Source organism: Pleurodeles waltl, chromosome 6 (genome assembly GCF_031143425.1).
Source record: "Pleurodeles waltl isolate 20211129_DDA chromosome 6, aPleWal1.hap1.20221129, whole genome shotgun sequence".
NCBI lineage: Eukaryota > Metazoa > Chordata > Amphibia > Caudata > Salamandridae > Pleurodeles > Pleurodeles waltl.
Genome location: NC_090445.1, coordinates 112,086,338 through 112,107,420, shown reverse-complemented (window position 1 = coordinate 112,107,420; position 21,083 = coordinate 112,086,338). Strand labels below are relative to the sequence as shown.

The 21,083-nt window shown below is 44.3% G+C and overlaps 1 protein-coding gene across 1 annotated transcript; it reads left to right on the top strand.

The window, feature by feature from the left end:
- Positions 1 to 1,985: 1,985 nt before the first annotated feature.
- Positions 1,986 to 17,541, top strand: PSMB3 (proteasome 20S subunit beta 3). The gene is made up of 6 exons (XM_069237480.1): positions 1,986 to 2,124; positions 10,785 to 10,969; positions 14,587 to 14,694; positions 15,216 to 15,393; positions 16,262 to 16,356; positions 17,418 to 17,541. The coding sequence occupies exons 1-6, from the start codon at positions 2,122 to 2,124 to the stop codon at positions 17,464 to 17,466; spliced, it is 618 nt and encodes a 205-aa protein (XP_069093581.1). The 5' UTR covers positions 1,986 to 2,121; the 3' UTR covers positions 17,467 to 17,541.
- Positions 17,542 to 21,083: the final 3,542 nt, after the last annotated feature.

Sequence of the window (21,083 nt, the reverse complement as noted above, 5' to 3'; positions counted from 1 at the left end):
GGTCACTAACTGGAAGGAGGCACAAAAAATAGTTAAAATGGGGTATGTCCCAGTAAAATGTCAAAATTGTATTGAAAAATTGGGTTTTCCAATTCAAGTCTGCCTGTTCCTGAAAGCTGGGAAGATGGTGATCTTGCCACCGTAAACCCTTAGTTGATGCCATTTTCAGGGGAAAAAACCACAAGCTGCCTTCTGCAGCTTTTTTCCAATTTTTTTGAAAAAAAAACTAAATGTTTACTGTATTTTGGCTAATTTCTTGGTCTCCTTCAGGGGAACCCACAAAGTCTGGGTACCCCTTGAATCCCTAGGATGTTGGAAAAAAAGGACGCCAATTTGGCGCGGGTAGCTTATGTGAACAAAAAGTTATGAGGGCCTAAGCGCAAGCTGCCCCAAATAGCCAAAAAAAAGGCTCGGCACAGGAGTGGGAAAAGGCCTGGCAGTGAAGGGGATAAATGTTTCTGCGGTAGATTTACATATAGTGCATTGCAATAGTCAAGTTTCGAAAGCACTAGTGCAGTGACCACCAGTTTCTGCAGATCTTGCTCAAAATGTTAAGTACAAAAAAGCTGAGGTTCACCTCTATAACATACCCACCCTGAGACTGAGAAAAACCGCACTACCGGTCCGACTCGATCTGACCTTGCTGCTAATACCTATACCACTTATATTCTCTAACAATTGTAAGTACATTCATTTGTAGCAACCGAAGTGAGCAAACGTGCCTATCGATCAGCCATTTTTAGGGTCGAGTCTGCGTTGCATGCGCTCGCGCCTGCATATCGCAGCAAGACTCTTTTGTATTTAGAAAAGGGCTCGGAGCCCTGTCAACTTCACGTCAGTGTTTTTTATTGGTTCGTGGGCTTCCCTAATAAAATCTGCTTGCTTTTCATTAGTCGAAGGCACCCATATGTCATGCCTTTTCCGGTGGATAGCCCTCCTAGAGCGCAGCGACCAAGTACAGAAAACATGCGAGGCTCGCTGTTTTCCATCGGGCTCGTGGAGTTTTTTTTCTCTAATTTACGAGCGCGATCGTGCTTGGCAGAAGTCGAGCGCTTTACCTACTTGATTTCACTTTTTCGGGTTATGTACATAAATGCACTTTTGCCCGATAGGTGAAAAGTTGGGTTAAGAGTTTACAAGGCGATCAGCTCTAACATGAGCAAACGCGAGACCTGTTGCATTGTAAATGCCTGTGTGTTGTACTATCCCCTTTACACCAGTGGGACTGGGGCTGCGATGGCCTCGCTTCTCTCTCCACCGATTGCTGTTGAGTCCATGTCTGCGACCACGTGGGGTTTCAGATCCCACTCGTCGCCAATGTAATATGGGGCCCTAGGCCCTCATGCTGGTAAATGAGGTGAGGCAAACAAAGGGGTAGGGTAGTACTGAACTGGCCTCAGGCACCTGCGCCCGGCCCCTTTTATTGGCAGGGTCACCTGATTGGTTAGGCCTGTGTTGGGTGGGTGTGGGTTACACATGTAAGACCAGCCCTCAGCAGAGTGGCTGGCAGAAACACTAGAACGAGTCCAGCTGGACTCTACATGTGTCTTTTGCAATGATCGCAACTAGCAACCGTTGTAAAAGGGTTCCTCTTGTAATGAAACCCGTTTTATTGTAAAACACTCTAACACTTTTAGTTAATGTCAGCGCTACATAAAAATGCATAAATTAAACACAGGCCAACACGATGGTGGACGACGATGATATTGAGCGTGTTCCATTGATCACTGTACATTATGAATCTTTCTTTCCTTTCTATTACTCTGTGCTGTCATGGTGACAGCCACTGCTTTCCCAAACCCCAACATGCTTCACGGCACACCCATACCTCCAGTATCCCGGCGGGTATCCAAACCCGGCTGTGACTCTACAGTTTTTGATCGTACTTCCGGCGGCTGTAGCCTTCTGAGTGACTGATGGTTCATTGCACCAATTAAGGCTCTTGATATTTACTACTCGGTTTCCGTTTGGTAGAATGACCAATCGGCGGGTGGAATATGGAGAGCGTCTGGCACTAAGGTCCAATAGGCTTTGTCCGTGGGCGGCTCGGCAGGGAAGTGTGACCGGTGGCTTTCGGTTTGTTTTCGGGCTAGTGTCCGGGGTCCAGATACAGCTTTTACCATGGTGAGTGAGAGGGTATTAGCTGTGTGAAGAGACTGATAGTACACCACTGTGTGTGTGTTGGAGGGAGCATCAAAAAGGGGGTTAATGCGTTAACGTGAAGGGACTGAGTGTGCACCACGGAGTGTGGGTTGGAGGCAGTGGGCTAAAACGCTTGACTCGTGGGAAGGAGAAGCACCAAGGGGAGTATCGTGCTTGTGGGAACCACCGATTTCAGTATCCATAGGGGAGTTAGACAGAAAGAATGGGTAAAATTAAGTTTCACCATGGCACAACCGCACAAGAGGTGGCGCAAGGAAAGCAAGAGTTGTAGTTAGCGTGAGACACTATACAGGGCAGATTACCGAGGATATTCTCACAAAGCACATCAGCCAATTGATATCCTGAAAATCAGTCATGGGCATGTCTCGACCGGCATTGGCCAGTGTATGACAGTCGGGTGACCGAGTAAAGTGAAATATCGAAACTTGTTGGAGGGGTCAACGATAACCGCTTTAATGTTCTATTTGGGAGTAAAGTGGCCGATGTTTTCTGGTTGTAAATGTGACACTTTTGTTTGGAATGTGCCAGTGTCTCATATTTGACCATTTGAATCACGCTGTATTGCAAATAGAAATGTGACGCAATACTGAGGTTGTAAAACCTCTTCATTGTGCATTCAGGAGCATGCAGTTTAGTGTTTTGTAATGAAATCTTAAATCTTATAAGTACCAGGCTGCTGCAATGAAAAACAAAAGGGCTGGATGAACTATTTGTCATGTCGTGAGGACACTACATGACATGATGAAAACTATTTATCATGTCACGAGGACACTAGAACCATGTGCAAGTCCATGCAGGATGAGGGTGCAAGTTCTCTCGGGGCCCTGGGCAACACTTCTCGCTCCAGGGACTGAATGGAGCATGTGTGGAGAGCGTTGTATTCCAGGCTGAGGTACCAAAGGGACCACATGGGTGGAGTCAAACTTTCTCAGAAGAAGAACATGTGATAGAAAATATATTAAAGGATAATGTAACACTGTATCTGTGTTCCTGTTTGTCCAGTGGTTCCAAACTTTTTTGACCCGCGGCTCCCTTGACCAATTGGCATTTGCCTATGGCTCCCTATTACGTTGCTTTCTTTTGGCCGGGGGGGGAGGGGGGTAGTGTGTGTAAGCCTGGCCTCTATAGTACTTTAATTTTAAACCCTGTAAATATTTGGGATGAAGGTTTGGAGAATAGTGCATGCAATGCAAGTATATGACTACTCTATTCACAATATGTGTGTGCCCTTGGGCCATGCAGTGACTAAATCTGTCTGCTGTTAATGCATGATCCGTCTGGAGCTGAACACATCCAGCCAGGGGAACCAGGGTGCTGCCACGCACAGTTTGGGAACCACTGCTGTACATACTCAACCACCACATTCCCTAGTCTTCTTATGCCTTACTTGTCCCTTTTTATACTCACTCAAATAAACCAGCTCCCACTTACATTTCCTCTATAAGCACTACTATTCAGCATTGTCTACTCGCTGGACTGTAAGCTCTCATCTTCACTTTTGCTATTATCATCCCCTACAGTACTTTGACTCATCTTCTTCAATCCTTAGGAACAATAGTCTTCAAGTGAAAACCCTCTATCTCACCAACATCTACCTAACAAATCATGTCTTTAAAGAATGCATTTCCCTAACAAAACAATCACTCATCTAACTACCACAACTACAAATTTTACGTCGTCGACCGGGTCAAGACTAGTTTGCATATGGCTGGGTCCAAACTGAGGTAGCATGGTGGGCAAAAAGCGATGGATTGTGATGAGGCCCGAGCAATCACCAGTGGCTGAGATTAATTCAAGCATTGCATCCATCACCTTGTCCTTTGTGCATCTGCTACCCTAAGTGCGTTGGGTATGCCCAGCTGTGAGTCCCGAGCTCTCTGTGCCACTAAAACCAAGCAATACCTGCCTGAAGAGCCCTAACTAGGGCAAAACCAGTCCTAGGTTGCTTGTGTTCAGTTTCGGGAAGAACCTGCCTGGCAGTTCGGGCTGGACTGTTACCATAGGGAGCAGGGTCAAGACTGGTTATTTGCATGTGGCTGGGTCCACACTGGAATGGCGTGGCGATCAAAAAAACTATGGATTTAGGCATCCGTGACTGGGGGTGAATGTTCGCATTGTTCAGTATTCTGTCCATCATGTGTTCTTTTTGCAACTTTCTAAAAGGGTCATTTTCAGAATTGTGATTAATAATCTGATGCTTGCATTAAGGAGGGCTTTTAATTGCAATTCTTTTGACACCAGACTTGACCTGTCTACTTGCTCCCAATTGAAAGTTACAGCTTATTAAATGTAATAGGGTAACTCCAGTGTTATCCTATAGTGAAACACTACTTTAGGAGTTTTTCACTACCAGGACATGTAAAAGGTAAAAGTTAAAAGTACATGCCCTACTTTTTAAATATACTGCACCCTACCCTCTAGATAGTGCAGGGCCTACCATAGTGGTCACTTAGATGTATTAAACAGGAAGGTTTATTTTGCCAGGTCTAAATGACAGTTTAAAACTGCACACAGACTGCAATGGCAAGTCCAAAACACGTTTAAAGGACTACTTAAATGGGTATCACATTCAGTGCTGCAGGCCCACTAGTAGCATTTAATTTGTATGCCCTAGGTACTGGCAGTACCACTTTAGTAGGGACTTACAGGTAACTTAAATGTGCCTGTTGGGTGTAAGTCAGTTTTACCATAGTTTAATCAGAGAGCATAAACACTTGAGCACTGGTTAGCAGTGGTAAAGTGTGCAGAGTCCTAAAGCCAGAAAAAATGAAGTCAGCAAAACAGGAGGATTTAAGTGAAAAAGTTAAGGGAGAAATACACCAAGGATGCCAGATCTAACAAGTGATGAAGGTCAGAAGACAAATTCTTATGTGCTGTGAACCTATCTAACAAAATGGTGATGGATGAAGTGCTTAAATGAATCTCAGCCACTGCCCATCTCTCAGGCCCACAATCTAGTCCATTGTCTTTTATTACCCATGCTACTGTAGACCTAGATTCCTTGCCTGATCAACTCAAACTCTTTCAAAAAGGCACTGTAAGCACACCTGCTCTTGGCACTTGCAACACTGGCATCAAGCGGCCATAATAAATCACATTTACTGTTGTTGTTTGAGCATCATGTAGTTAAGAGTGCTCAATCGCAGATGACATTTAAAGTATGAAAGGTTAAATAAGAAAGTCAAGAAGGGACTATACTTTACCTCAACTTGAAATTTTAGGTCGGCCCAGATCAAATTATTATTGGTGATATAGTTCTTCACGGATTCAGTAGTGTTCGTGCCACTCTACAAAGTTGTTTCTGCAGGCTTTATTTCAATTCCTTTCTGTATGCGCCATTAATAAATGTGGGCCAGCATCTGGGAATCTGTACGGATTTATAGAGATGGATGAGTGTTTTATATGGCCCTATGGGGCTGTTGTACTGGTTTACTGGAGCCCGCAGTGGGGCATGGGGTGAATATTGAGCATACAGAGATATGCCGTGTCTGTACTGTTACCAATTCAAAAGTCGTTTCTGTGAATTTGTCGGAACACAAGCTCACATTGTGGTAACTTTGCTTTGGAAAAAAGATTTGTTTGATATTCAAATGGAAACCAAGCCTTTTCCTTCACTCTCAATGCCTTCTTTATACATTTGGAACAGAGTGAAAGTGCATCTGGTCACTCAGCTTCAGATTTGGTGTAGTGAAACATTGTCAAGATGTCATTGTGCTTATATGACGTCGAGACAGTAGACAACAGAAGTTGTCTTGATCAACACTCATATGAGAGTTAAGCACACATTACCACTTTCAGTGATCAAAAAAATGCTGCTGCTTTATGAGCATAACAAAGACTAGTTTCTTCCCAACATACTACACTTTGTGGGCTACACAGTCGCCACATCCAGCTGACTGAAGTGGGGTTCTGTCAGCAGTTCATTCAGAGAATATCTCACGTACAGTACTGCAGTACAGTTTCGATTCCTTGTTTGAGCCCCTGGTGTTTAGCCAACTCTTCGTTTTTTAGGGTCTAGCGTGCAAAGCACTCTGTCCCTGTCGTAATCTCTCTCTGGGCTTTTAACCACACCCATGTCACGCCCATCAGTTTGGTTGGCTTGAGGGCTTGCTTTTTAAAATTCGCTTAATTTCTCTTTTTTTTTTTTTAATTTTCTTCTTAATTAAAGAATAGAATGTGATACTGCAAATATAGGAATATCCCTTCAGAGCTTTTTTTTGTACCATAAGTGATAACACATTAGATATATAAGCTTATGCAATCTAACAAATATTCTAGATATTCAGTTGAAAAATCTTAGATAAACATTTTAGGAGGAAGTAATATAAGTAATGTAAGAAAAGGAGAAGAGAGAGAAAAAAAGGAACAAGAAGAGTAGCGGGGGAGGTAATTATGGGATGGGGAAAAGATAAAAATATCGTATAAGCTAAGGGGGGGGGGAGGAGAGCAGAGGGGAGAATTGATGAATGGATAAATGTATAGAGGGGTTGGAGGTCTCGGCGCCATAATGACAAGGCTGTTGCATAAATAGTTCAATTGTTTCCTGTCTGGTGTGAGTTGTTGCGAGGGATTGGCCAGTTTGGCAAATGTGCCCAGATTGCTATGATACAATATGAAGATTCCGACATCTGAGGAAGGATTACACCAAGGGAGAAACTATCAAGGGATTCTTCGTAGGAGAATGTAGATTGGGGTAGGTTTATTTAGAGGATATGTTCATCTTTTATGAATTAAATAATCAGACCATGATCGAATAAGGGGAAGAGGAGGAGTACCTGGCTACTTGACCTGAGATCCAGGACGTTAGAAGGAGAATAGAGAGGAAGGGGGGGGGGGGAAAGAACAAAGAGGCGCTAGGGGAAGAGAGGAGGGGGAGGGGTTGAAGAATTCTAAAAAGGCAGTTGACTCTCGCTGGCCATCCGCCAGCTGCCTCATGGTCTTGTCAGGAAAGGGCTCCAAACTTCCGTGAATAGGGCCGCTTGGTCCTGCAGGTTGTAAATTACTCGTTCGTGGATGGCAGTCTGGAACATAGCTGTCATCCATTCTGTTGGTGTGGGGGCGATACTGGACCTCCAGTGCCGAAGTATGTGTATTTTGGCTGTGGCAAGGGCCGTATGAAGTAACAGTTTATGGGCTCGCGATAGGAGGGGGTAAGGGCGCATATAGTGTAGAAGGGTGAGCGATGACGGGGTCGAGCTTGGTATCTGTATAAAGTCTGTCAGGGCATGGCGTACTGCTTCCCATAAGGGTTGTATCGTCTGGCAATGGCATAGGATATGGAGTAAATCACAATGAAGGTCGGCGCATCGCCAGCATTTCGCATGTGGTATCAAGCCTGCCCCGCGAAGTTTGATGGGGGTCCAGTACCATTCTTGGAGAACTTAAAATAGACAGAATTTCAGGCGGGCTTCGGGGACTCCCCTGTCAAGGGCTTCTAGGATGTGCTACCATTCTTCTTCCGTGTAGACGATCTCGAGTCGGTCCTGCCATTTTAAGCACAGTCGTTCAAGAAGAGACTGCGAATAAAGGTGATTTGTTAGTTGTACGTATAGACCGGACATTACACCTCGTTGTCGGCCCCACTTCTGGAGATAGGTGACAATGGGTGAGGTTTTAAGTGTCCACGGAGGGGTTCCTAGGGCTCTACGTATACAATGCTTAAGCTGCATGTATCGCCACTATTGGTTACTGTGTATGCCAAACTTTTCCTGAAGGGAGGCGAAGGTACGAAAGCTGTCAATTCGCTTAATTTCATTAGTAAAAAGACATGCAATGCAGTCATGCCTTTTCCGGTGTTTAGCCCTCCTCGAGCGCACTGGGCAACAAATGAAAACATACGAGGCTCCATGTTTTCCGAATGGTTTCTAGACTACTTTTTATTTTTATTTCATAGGCAGCGCGATCTCGCTGGGCAGTAGTCGTGCGCTTTGCATGACATCGACCCTGTTAAATGGATAATTGCACTTTTGGCGCTTACATGGATACTTACATTTTTGCCGGTTACATGGATAATTGCACCTTTGCTGATACGTTTGACTGCAAGCAGACTTCTGTTTCCTTTTGTGTGTCTGCTTTATGCTTGTGACGGCTGTCGGCTCACTTATGTGAAACTGTTTTACTTTTACTTTTCAGTTTATGTGGCGAGAAGTCCGGTAGCAGTTTGCGATGCTAGTAGCTCTAGACCTGGCTCCATAGTTAGAAGTTCTTTAAAATAAACTGTGGGCTTTCACTCCATCTAGAGGAGTACTGCTCTATCACCTCGTTCTATTGACTGGTATCTAATTTAATGTCCTGTGGAATACTTCCATTGCAATGCATGAGGGATAATTGTACATCTGAAAAATACTCCGCAACATCACACATTCAGTTCTGTATTTCATGTGTGCATTGTACAGGAATCACGTTTTTGTCAGGACTTAAGTGCGAACCTACCCCTAAGACGGCCATTTAGCGGCTTTTTTTATTTTCAGACATCAGATAACCTCACCCCAAAATTAGTATCTAGTCTTGCAAGATGCGGACTCCTGTTCAACCCCATCTTCCTTACTATTAGCATAGCTGTGCAGCCAGGCTGCTACATACACTTTCAGTGCACATCAATCATGATGCTGCTGTATTGTGCTCTTTCACTCGGCGCATTTTACAAATTGCAGTGGCCAGCAGCTCTTCTAATGCCTAGCGGCACCCCTGATGCCACTGCATTTTCCTTTCACTTGGTGCTTGTGAGCCAATCGCCTCCCAGCCCGGCAGCTCTCCTCTCTGCCAGGCACTCCTGTTTTGTTCTCTGGATCTGCCCCTTTGTCCAACGTATTAATAAATATAGCTGTCTTCTCCCCCATCTCTCTAATGCCTCTTGCTCACTGCCTTCCACACTGCCATCACTACCATTACCTCCATCACCTCCTTTACTGACACCGTGTTTACCTGCCACCACAGCCGTTTTCACCAGCACTAGTAGCTCCATTACCCACAGCACATGTGCATGCCTGCGTTTGCATTTAGTGCCACACTTTTTGCTTTGCCGATGTTTGTCCTGGTATTAGTGTACTAAAATCTGAATAGGACTCTTCTTGGAGTGTTAACGTGGCTCCTTTAATCCCAAGCCCTTCTTTCAAATTCTTCCAAGGACATAACTTGAATTTTGCAGTCCTCCTAATGGATATAGTAAAAGAATGTCAGTTAAGTACAAGTTATGTTCTGAAAGTCATGGTTTACTCACTCCAGTGTACCTTCAGCAGACCCTTACTGCAGTTTCCAAAATGTCTAACTTGTTGGCTTAGCCTCGATCACAAGATTCATCACAGATGTCAAACTTTCAGGAGCATCTCAAAACGTGACTGTCCACAAAAGCTTGGGACCCTGTAATGGAGCACCCACTTCTTCCTCAGTACAGTTGGGAACCATCGTATGGATGGATAGTCTCCATGTTCTCACCACTGACTCCTACTGCATCTAGTGAATGGCTTATGCAATATGTGGGGTGAGCACCGCCTCTTCCGTGAAGCAGTACATAGAGCCGTTGGAGCATGGATCGGGCTGATCTCTTATGTAGAGCATAAATGTAGATATCTCAATTGCATTCATTACATTGCTTCTCTTGCTCCAAACATCAAGTACGCTTTAAACACATCCGAGCAGTGAGGCACTGTTCCACGGGCATCAAAGACTGCAAAAATAACCCACTATTAAAAGAAGCTGGCAGCAGATCCCAAACATAAAGGTAGCTACTGCTCCATTTTACATTCACTGTTGCCGAACTAGGATCAAGGGATGTAAGGTCACTCATTTGCAGTTTTTATTACGTTATGATAGACAAGTGAAGGTGTTAATCCTCTCTGCAATTTGAAAGGCCAGTGAAAGTGTGACGTGTCCCAGCACTGCATGAAAAGTTAATGGGAAGTGTTGGCAACTGCTTTGATTGAGGACTTTCTTTTTACTTAGCAGATCACAGCAGTTGTAAAGAAGACCAGCTTCCAGACTGTGATGTGTGCAGGCGCTGTAGATGAATTGGTTTATAGAACTTGCAACAGAGCTATTGCTGTGGCTTAACTGTTGTGAAACAATAATACATTGGAGCACGGAAAATGTTGTCCAGAAGGAAGAAATGCTGAGATAAAACTGGTACTGTGTGGTTCATGCACGAACAAACTCTATAGCCCTTCACCATTTGGGCCTGCCTAGCCCACTGGCAAAAAAAAGGCCACTCAAAATGTTACTGTTGAAAAATAAGTCTGCTCGCAGCCAGATGCAGGTTCTTCATCCTGGCCCTTCCAGGACACATCATCTAGTCTCAAGACCTTTGGAGAGTCCCACCCGCTGTAAACGTGCACTACATTTCCAGACTGTACAAATGTACCTTCCACTGGAACCATAAACAGTGTCTTAAAATAAACATGGATTCATATCTTTGAACTTGGTTCTTTAAACAAACAGTTGTGAGGGATTAATAGGACATGGTATTGTATTGCAGCAACTGCCATGGACCTACTTAGTAAAGCTGAATCCAGTGCAGTCAAATAACTTTTGGGTGCAATGCAACTAACCAATATATTTCCCTTTTGCTCTCACTAGCTGTAAGTGATAACGCACTGAGCTTAAATCTCAATTTTTTCCTTTTGTAGTCTATTATGTCATATAACGGAGGGGCCGTCATGGCCATGAGAGGAAAGAATTGTGTTGCGATCGCAGCAGACAGACGCTTCGGAGTCCAGGCCCAGATGGTGACCACCGATTTTCAGAAAATCTTTCCAATGGGAGAGCGCCTGTTTATTGGACTAGCAGGGTTGGCAACAGACGTTTTGACAGTGTAAGTTTAAACTCTTATGGACTTACGATGTGTCTTCTGTTAGAAAAAAAGGTGTTTTGTGATATTTGCTGCATCTCTTTAAAATATAGAAACGCTGTGTATTATCATATGGAGAAAACGTTGCACTAGTGCTACTGAATCGATTGCACGAATTAATGAGTTCCTGTTGTGAGTGCCCTTGCTTTGAATGTGTTTCGCCATATTTTGTGATTTTCTGTCAGTAATTTTGGCCACTTGAGTTCTAGGCACATTAATTCGAAGAAAAGGTTGAAATGGTGTACCGAACGGAGTGTAGCATTTTAAAATGTATTACGTTTTTAGTGAGACGTGGTGGTATAGTTGCTTTCCACATTGTTGATTGAAATACCTTCCCATTTGAGGATCAACACACAAGACTTTGTAATCCTCGATTAACAAATTACAACTAGGGTGTGGATAAAACAGACCCGGTTAGATCTACTTTATCATTGTGCGCGAAACAAACAGTAGAGATCGTGTACCGCAGCAGGATTCTCAGCGACCCTCTTCCAAGACACAGTGATCTGCATGGCTAGTCTTTCACTTCATGGGATTGCACGTTTTGACCTTTGGTAATCTTATATCACAGAAGAAGGCTGGACTTGAGCATTTGTTTGGTTAATGTAACACAACATGGGGTTGACTTTGTGTCTGTGATGCCCAGTACATCAGTAGTTGTATTTGCACAGGTCCCATTGATTCCGCACCACAGCATTGGAATTAGCAAACTGTCTGCGATTTTCTTTACTTATCAGTGGAATTGACATGGTCAGTGGGATCCTGCGCCAAAGCAGTGGTTTGACAATGAAAATTGCCTGGGTTGGACCATAATTAAGATGACCAGACATCCCGGATTTGCCTGGACAGTCCTGTTTTTTTCAAGGGCTTTCCCAGCGCCCTGATACTTTTAGCTAAATTAAATACATATACCGGTTTTTATGAGAGGGTCAGTTGAACCTGCACACTAATCACAGTGTTGTGCAGGCCCACATTTCAACGGGCCCTCTCAAAGATCGGGAGACAGAAGTTCACTTGTTCAGACTGCCTGCTGTGCTGCCTTGCCTCTTTCAAGCAGTAAAGCAGGATTTAATGAGGTGGAATCAGGTCTGCAAAATCCATAAATCCAGGCCTGGCCCACAGCAGCCTGTACTTGGAGCTCTTCACAGAAAGGGGAAGGAATATTTACTTTTGAATATGTGTGTATGTGTAAGAAGCGCTGAGACCTAATAGGACGTTTAGTCCTACTTCTATGTCTGTGCTCGTCCTGGTTTTTCTTTCTGAAAATCTGGTCACCCTAACCATAATGTGCCTTGTGGGTCTGCACTGCAGAAGGGCGTTGGAACACAGCTGATGGCATTTTGCACCACAATAAGAGGAGAAAGGCATCTAGAGGCTTTATGTACAGCAAGGCATTCAATTAATCAACACAGGGTTTTTTGTCATTTGGGGGGGGGGGTCCCCAGGCCCTGTAGTAGCGCTGTGTGTTTTTTCTTGCTGGCCGTCGTGGTCAAAGAGCAGGTCTTCAGTTGCTTTCTGAACGTAGTGAGAGAGAGAGCGATGCGGAGATAGAGGGTGAGGCTGTTCCAGTTCTTTGCAGCAAGGTAGGAGAAAGAGCATCCCCTGTTATGTTCGTGGCGGATGTGACAGGCGTGAGCCTGAGTGAGGTTGGCTGAGCGGAGCTCTCTCGTAAGTAGGTGGAAGGATAGGCAGCTGCTGAGGTAGATGGGCCTTGTGTTGTGAAGGGCCTTGGCTGTGTGGATGAGGAGTTTGAAGACGCAGCATTGCTGTACAGGGAGCTAGTGTAGAGCTCTGAGGTGGGGGGTGTTCCTGGTTTTCTTGGGAGGTGTTCCTGGTTTTCTTGGGAGGTGGAGGACGAGTCTTGCTGACTCGCCTGGAGGCGGTTGAGGAGCTTTTTCAGAATCTGGCATAGAGAGTTGCCAGAATCCAGGTGACTGGTGATGAGGGCCTGGGTGACCGTCTTCCTGGTGTAGGTGGGTATACTTCGGAAGATCTTATGGAGCATGCAGAGGACATGGAAGCATGAGAAGGAGATGGCGTTAACCTGTTGCTTCATGGTGAGTTAAGTGTCAAGGATGATTCCTAGATTGCGTACATGATTTGGAGGTGTAGGTGGGAGTTCGGGGTGGGGGGCCCGAGGGGATGGTTTGCTTCTGAGGATGAGGATTTTGGTCTTGTCTTAGTAAAGTTTGAGGCAGTTGGTCTTCATCCATTCGGTCATGCCGGTCATGGTGTTGTGAAAGTTGGCTTTCGTTACATCTGTGTTGTTGGTGGACTTGGGTTCAACGTTGCTGTAGATCTCAATTATCTTGAGTTGGAAGTAGTCCAACAGCTTGTTGCAGAGGGTTTGGTGGGGTGGATTGTGTTTTAGATGGCAGAACGCCAGGAGAACTCTTTGAGGACTCTGAAGAGCTATGATGTACGATTTGCACTGGTTTCTATGTGGTTTGCTAAAGTGGCTTTCCGGGATTCCCTGAGTTGGTGGTGGCAGTTCCTGAGGGCAGACTTGCAGTGGTATAGGTTGTCTGGTTTGTGGGTGTGCCAGTGTATTTTTAGCCTCCTGCAGTTGCATTTTTGGTTCTGGAGTTCAGTGGATGAACCATGGAGCGTTTTTGTTGCTGCTGATGTTGGGTGAGTTCTTGAGTGGGGTGACTGAGTCAGCAGCGGCTGTAAGCCAGGTGGTGAGGTTTTGTATGTGGCATTCAAGGATGTCGGCAGGGTTAGGTCTGAATTCACTGAGGGTGGCGATCCATGGGGCTTCTTTCATTTTGGCCCTGCTATGGCAGGGGAGGGGGAGGGGGGCATGGTTGTGGTGTCTGGCAGTCGGTCGATGGTAAAGTGTATGATGTGGTGGTGTGGGTGAACTTGATTCTGTCGCTCGAGGAGGAGATGGGGTCGATTGTGTGTCCTGTGCTGTGGATAGGGGAGGTGAGCAGCTGGGAGAGGCTGATGATGCTCATGTTTTCTGAGTGCGGAGGAATTGCCATTGTTCGTGTCTTCTAGGTGAAAGTTGAGGTCACCCAGAAAGAGATAGTGGTCGGAATCTATCGCCAGGGGGGTGATTAAGTTGGAGATGTGGCTGCAGACATTTGTTGGGGGGTCTGTAGGCGAGGGTTCCCCTGAAGGTGGTGTTGCCATCTGGCTTGATCTGCAAGTTGAAGTGAGTGTTCCATGATCGGTGTAGTGTCGTCGTGCAGATGATATGGTCTCTGTGGGTGATGGCGATTCCTCCGCCGTGCCTGTTGGGATGGTTGCAGTGGATCATCTTGTATCCCATGGCGGCGATGTCAGGAGCGAATGAGGGGGTGAGCCAGGTTTCCGAGATGAGCATTACGTCCGGGTTGAGGGTGTTAATGGTGCTCCAGATTTCAATGTTGTGTTTGCCGAGAGGTTGGACGCTGAGAAGGATGCAGTGGACACCATATGATCCATGGCACCGGAGTGATTCAGGATAACGAATAATGATTAGAAGATAGGCCGAAAGAACCATTTCTGCTCCATTTAACTCTGTAAAATGGTCTCTGGGTCAGTTATGCTACTGATATTTGAAGATAATAGACTGAGTTTGTCTCCATTTATAGGTCTCAGCGTTTGAAATTCCGGTTAAATCTCTACGAACTGAAGGAAGGCCGTCAGATCAAGCCCAAGACTTTCATGAGCATGGTGTCCAACCTTCTGTACGAGAGGCGGTAAGTTTGACTGCAGGAGAGTATTTCCCAACTTCTTAGGATTTTTTTTAACGCCACTACAAATGGGCGTTGCAATGTTTTGCTACAACATTTTTTTTGCTTCCAGTCTGGGTTTATAAAGTTGCCATCAGTATAGGCGAGGGGCGTGCCCTTTGCACTGTGCTGTGTATCTAACAATCACCAGCAAGCAGCAGTCTAGAACATTGTTTTTGATGTCAGCTGGGGTTTTGAAATTTATTGTGATATCATTCACCGTTTGGGCCCTTTAAAGTGAGACGTCATTGTACCGCAAGGACCCTTTCTTTTATAAACCTACTTTAAAGGTAAAAGAGTTGAACATTTATAGTTTGCAACTGTGGGCTGCAGTTTGTACTTCTGTTCCTAGAGGATGAATGCATGTTTATTCTATCACGGGTATCCAGTTCAACTACTTTTGTTTGCTGCTCTGATAAATGTTTCACTGTGACTTTCCTTTACATTAAGTGAAACTATTGATAGTAGCCCTGTGATCTTTGTTCCAGATTCGGACCCTACTACGTTGAGCCAGTTATTGCTGGACTAGACCCCAAAACCTATGAACCATTCATCTGTTCTTTGGATCTGATTGGCTGCCCAATGGTGACAGAGGATTTTGTTGTCAGCGGTACTTGCGCTGAGCAGATGTACGGAATGTGTGAGTCCCTATGGGAGCCTGACATGGTGAGTAATAGACTCCATTAAGCGCTGTTACTTAATATTGTCATTGCACTCTACTTGATATGGAGTTTTGTATAGGTATTTTTTAGGGCTAACATGCTACATCACTTCTGTGCATGGAGAGACTCTAAGGGACGTGGTGGCTGATGCTCATTCCATAGTGAAAGTCCACTTTCAGTAGGTGGGGTGGCTGTGTGAAACTGCAGCTGGCGACTTGATGCAAATGCCATCAGCCTGGTTACCAACCTGCCCACGTATTTAGCCAGCAGCCTTCGGGGGTAACAAGCATCGTAAAGAGTTGGCTGGGCTCATCTCAGACTCACTATGTTGCTTAAAGTTTGGGCTCCTCCAGACACGCAGATTTCGTCTTCTGCTAAGAAGGTAGCATGGTGAACATTGTATGTAGTATATCTTTCTACTGAGTGGCCTTTTCCTCGATTTCTGCTGACTGAGTTGGTTAAAGCATCCTAGCGATTGGACTCGTTTTCTCACTTGAGAAAGGGGTGCTAGTTTCATACTAGGTTATGGGGTCCTGCTGCTTCAGTCTGCAAACTCCGAATGGGGAATTGTGTTCTAAGATTTATACATAAGCCAGTATTGTTCTGATGTCTTTACGTGAAGAAGACCAATAGCAGCAGTGTGACAACTGGACAGAGTAATACCGGCTCTTTATTTTAAAGTTTCTAAATGAAAGAATATTCATGTCTGAAAACAGAAAATTGCCACTACAGCACATCACTGTTTCTGGTAAACACCACATCAGAGCCATTGCGTGAACCTAGGAGAACAAGGCCTGTGAGGGAAATGGCTGTCTTATATGTTTTGCTAAAGTTCTCTAGCAGAACTGACTTTTATTTTGTTTTCCCTGTAGGAACCCGACGACCTGTTTGAAACAATCTCTCAGGCCATGTTGAACGCAGTGGACAGGGATGCTGTGTCCGGCATGGGAGTTGTTGTGCATGTAATGTGAGTATAACGTCTCTTGTTATCAAGTTTGCTCCGGTTGGTAGAAGTGGTAGTTTCTTTGGTCACCGAAGCGCTCTTGGATGCGGCGTATCCTAGACTTAAGAGGTGCATTTGGATGGCACTTGGAATATTGACCATTTTGAAGGACTTCAAAAGGGCAACAGTACAGCAGGAAGACATGCTAAGGACAATTTCGGGATTCCAGTGTTTTCCTATGACTTTTAAATCTCTGTAGCTTGTAGATCAAGAAAAACATATATGTTATTGAACAAAGGCAGAGGGATATAATTAATTAGAGCAATACGTATATTTGCGGTTGTAAAGTGCCCAGCTGCCTTTTTAGTGAGTACATATACGTTCTGAAAATAAAGGAAATGAAAAGGCAGAGAAGGAGATCTTTTCATCCTCTCGAATTTGGTTGACTGTAGCATGCAATCCAACGAGAGGGCTTTAAGATAAAATGAGCATCTTTCAAATGTGACTTCTGCTCTTGGACTGTGAGGTTTTCAGCACTCTAGGAAGTGGCTAGAACCTCACTCTGTAGCATCTCTATCCTGGGCACTTTTTGCTGCTGTCATAGTGGATTCTGGAGCATGCTCGGCGGTTCACCTCTTTAGTATGGTGGAGAAGGCCAGAAAGCTGCTCTGTAGGCAACGTTAGTGGGCACCAATATTGGATTGTAGGCGCAAAAACTACAAGAATCAGTGGCAAGTTTTAAATACGATCAAGTTAATTTAATTTGTGCAGTTTAGGATAGCTGAGGCTGACCAGTTTTAATTTGTCAAGCCGGGTGAAGGCTGACAAGCCTGCTTTCTTTTGGTATGTTGGTGGTGGCAATTCAGTCCCCCATATAGCTAGGTGGGCAGTGTCGAGGACCAGTGAACTGTTTGCTACTAAGGATTAAACTCCATGTGAACTACAACAAGCTTTGGTGAGACTTTGTCTAAGAACATGCTGTTGCCTGGATGTGATGTTTACGCATGAAATGGCTGGTAATGGTCTAGATCGACATAGGCACACTCCTGACTGTACAACAAATGTTGTTTTTGTCATCTCTGCAGAGAAAAAGACAAGATCACCACGAAAACACTGAAGGCCCGTATGGATTAACAGATCATTGCTTGTTTTCACTTCCCGCAGCTAAATGTTCGTTTTTTAAAATAAAATTCTGTATGCCGCCTGTGATCATTTGTATTGAATATATTGTTCATTTCTTTGAAATGTAATTATCTTGCTTTCTGTAGCGTTAAACTGCCAAACGTATGGCGTCATAATACCCAAACTGGAGCAGGGATGCTTGATTGGAGGATGGTGGCAGCATCTCCAGTGAGGGGATGCTGCGTTTGATACATGAAGCCCTGGCATGTGGTCTGTTTGCACTGTGGCTTACATGCCACTCTATGGAACGTGTGATATTTTGAAGTTTATGTGAGAAGTGATCGTGTGCACACGTCATGTAACGTACATTCAGCAAACCTGATCTGGGAGTCACCGCACGGTGAGTGCAGTTTGTCAGCAATCGCAAGGGTTTGCCTGGCTGTTAAACGGGAGGGGTTATTTTATTTCAAGCAAGCCAGTCATGCCAGATCACAAATGACGTGTCTGCACATAGTGCAAAAACACCACAAAATATAAATACCATAAGTAGACTCCTTAACAGCTTTATCCATTATTATTGATATAGACAGTTTAAACTGTTAAGTGGTGTCGCATCTCATCACCATGACAACAATATCTGCTTATTAGTGTTTATATCCCTTCATATTTGTTTACATGATGCTTTTTATCTATCATTTTCTCAGGTTTTTGTGTGTGTTGAATTTTTTCCCACCATTTGATGACACTGGAGGAATCAATTAAACACACAATAAAGCGCCTAGCAACAGAATTAGCCACCCATCATTTCATATCCTGTGGCACTGCTGCAAATACAGTATATTTGACAGTTTGTGACTCGGCCTCAGTAAGATTATTTATATGCCTTCCCAAAATGGGAAGAGCATACGTTACTGTGGTATCGTGAGCCTTGTTGTTGTGTTCGTGGGAAAAAGGAAGCGAATCAGAAAGCAGGGTGAACTCGTAAAATGTAGTTTATTCGCCAGAACCAACACCGACGTCCTCAGCAGCAAGATCCAGTCTCAGCAGTCACTGTTCGACTCGAATGCCGTGAGGTCATCGGAGAACCCTGAAAGCAACCTTCCATAAAGGTGCACCGCCACTTACATAACAACATATATACACCCCTGTAAAATAAAACACATCTTCCCCCCTCAACAAAAAACAAACAAAACTTACAATAAATAATACTAACATCTTAAACTGACACATAATGGTCTCTAATACATTTCCCTCAACATTCTCCTAATACATTACATATTGACTTAAATATTTAGGTCTAACAATATTTCTTTTGGGCCAGTCAACCTCACCCACCAGATTTCTACCACCCAACCTCCCCATTTCACCCAGAACATCTGCACCCTCCATACTCAAATTCCCACTCTCCTTTTCCATCCTGCCATCCTGCACATATTCACCAGAACCACCTTTCTGAACATTAGTACACACATGCTCAAATGTCCTCTTTCTGCAACGCCACACATTTTCACCCAAGCCCACCTCTTGAGCATTAACATCATGGCCACCATAGTCAAATTCACCTCCAACCCAAACACCCGAATATTGCACATCAGGAGCCACACGTGTCACTTTCACCACATTCCTCTTGCTCCACCACTTACCATCCTCCACCAAAACAGAATGCTTTGATACTCGTTCAACCTTAGTGGCTGGGAAAAAAAAAACTCGACACCCCACTTCTCTTACCCCAAGGTTTCTTCACTCTAACTTCATCACCCACACTAAATTGATGATCCATAACTCTTTTTAAATTATCATATCTCGCTTTGCTTCTAATTTGCTGTTTCTCCACTCTATCTATTACTTTACTGATATCTGGTGCAACACGCCCCCTCCTTCAAAATTCCCTGTATTACCCACTCAGGAGACAGCTCATTACAAGAATGTCTAACTTTTAATAGTACAAAAGGGGCTACATCTGTTGTAGAATGTGGCGTGTTATGAGCACACCAAATCCTTTCCACCACCATATCCTGTACACACTTCCCCGAATGAATGGCCATTTGTATAGCCTCCTTGAAAATTCTATTTATTCTCTCAACAAGACCATTACCTTGCGGACTATAAAAAGCCGTAGTAAGATGCTTAACATCAAGCCTCCTCAAAAATTCAACCATTTGGTGCAATACAAATTGTACACCATTGTCCGTAACCAAGCACTTGGGAATTCCCACCCCATGGAAAATCACCTTCAAGAAACCAATCACACTGGTGGGATTAGGTTCCTTGAAAAATGTATATGAAACCCATTTGGAATGGTAGTCTACAGCAACCAACATGTATCTCTTGCAAGCATTCAAACCCCTTATGGGACCAATAAAGTCCAATCCTAGCTTTTGCCAAGGCTTATCAGGAAATTTCACAGGACATAATGGCATTTCTCTCGCGTGCAAACTTTTATCAGCCCCCCTGCAAACAAAACAATTCTTAATTGCCAACTCCACTTCCAAATCCATACCAGGTCACCAGTAATACAATCGCAAACGTTTTCTGGTACCAGTAATCCCTAGATGTCCTTCATGAGCCAAAGTTATCAATTTATACCTTCACTCACTGAGAGGTATCAAATGTTCTCCCCTCATAACCAAATCATCCTCCACATTTAATTCCTACTTGACTTTACCAAAAGGTCTCACATCAGGAACACCATTTCCTCCGGGCCAACCCTCACAAATATACTTCTTAAGTTATAGAAGAGAATTATCCCTGTCCACGGCCTCCTTCCAAGCTTGTCTGGAAATGACCCCGCCTGACGCGAACATGCCATCAGTCATCCCCAAAACAACATCCTCATCCTCAGTCTGCTGCGACTCAGAAGGATTGTAAACAGGACACCTGGAGAGTAAATCTGCCCTGCAATTATTTCCACCGGCCATTTGCTTCATCTTCATGTTAAATTCATACAAGTTGGTTAACAACCCGGTTAACCTAGGACTAGCTCATACACTTTATCATTCCATAAATAAACCAAAGATTTGTGATCTGTCACTAGAGTAAATTCTCTCCCCCACACATACGTTGAAAAGTGATTGGCTCCCCAAACACACGCCAAAGCCTCCCTCTCAATCGTGCTGTAATTCACTTCAGCCTCAAAGTCGCCTGGAAGCAAATGCAGTAGTGTGTTCTCTACCTTCCACCATTTGACTCAAAACAGCTCCTAGACCAATCCCACTCGCATCCACGGTAATGATGGAAGGTACGTCTTCCCTGAAGGGTTGAAGTGCAGGAGCCCTCATAATGAGAGTTTTGAGTGTAGAGAAAAGTTGCACCTGCTTATCCTGCCACTGAAATTTCTCACCCTTCCTCAAGATTTTTCTCAAAGGCTCAGTCTGAAAAGCAAAACTGTGCACAAACCGTGAGTAGTACTCACAAAGATCCAAAAAAGATCTCAATTGGTCCTTGCCATTAGGTGAAGGTGAGTTTTCAATGGCAACTAACAAATCCTTCTTGGGTAAAATTCCCTTAGCAGAAATATTGTGTCCTAAATAATCTACTGAGTCAACCATGAATTTGCACTTCTCCTTACTGACTGTGATCCCATGATCCTCCAAGATTCCTATGACCCTATTGAGATTGCGAATGTGTTC

Bases quoted from the DNA above. Each gene is read 5' to 3' on its own strand.
- PSMB3 (XM_069237480.1), top strand. The intron at 15,394-16,261 runs GTGAGTAATAGA...TTTTCCCTGTAG, and splicing joins CCCTATGGGAGCCTGACATG to GAACCCGACGACCTGTTTGA. The intron at 16,357-17,417 runs GTGAGTATAACG...TCATCTCTGCAG, and splicing joins GGAGTTGTTGTGCATGTAAT to AGAAAAAGACAAGATCACCA.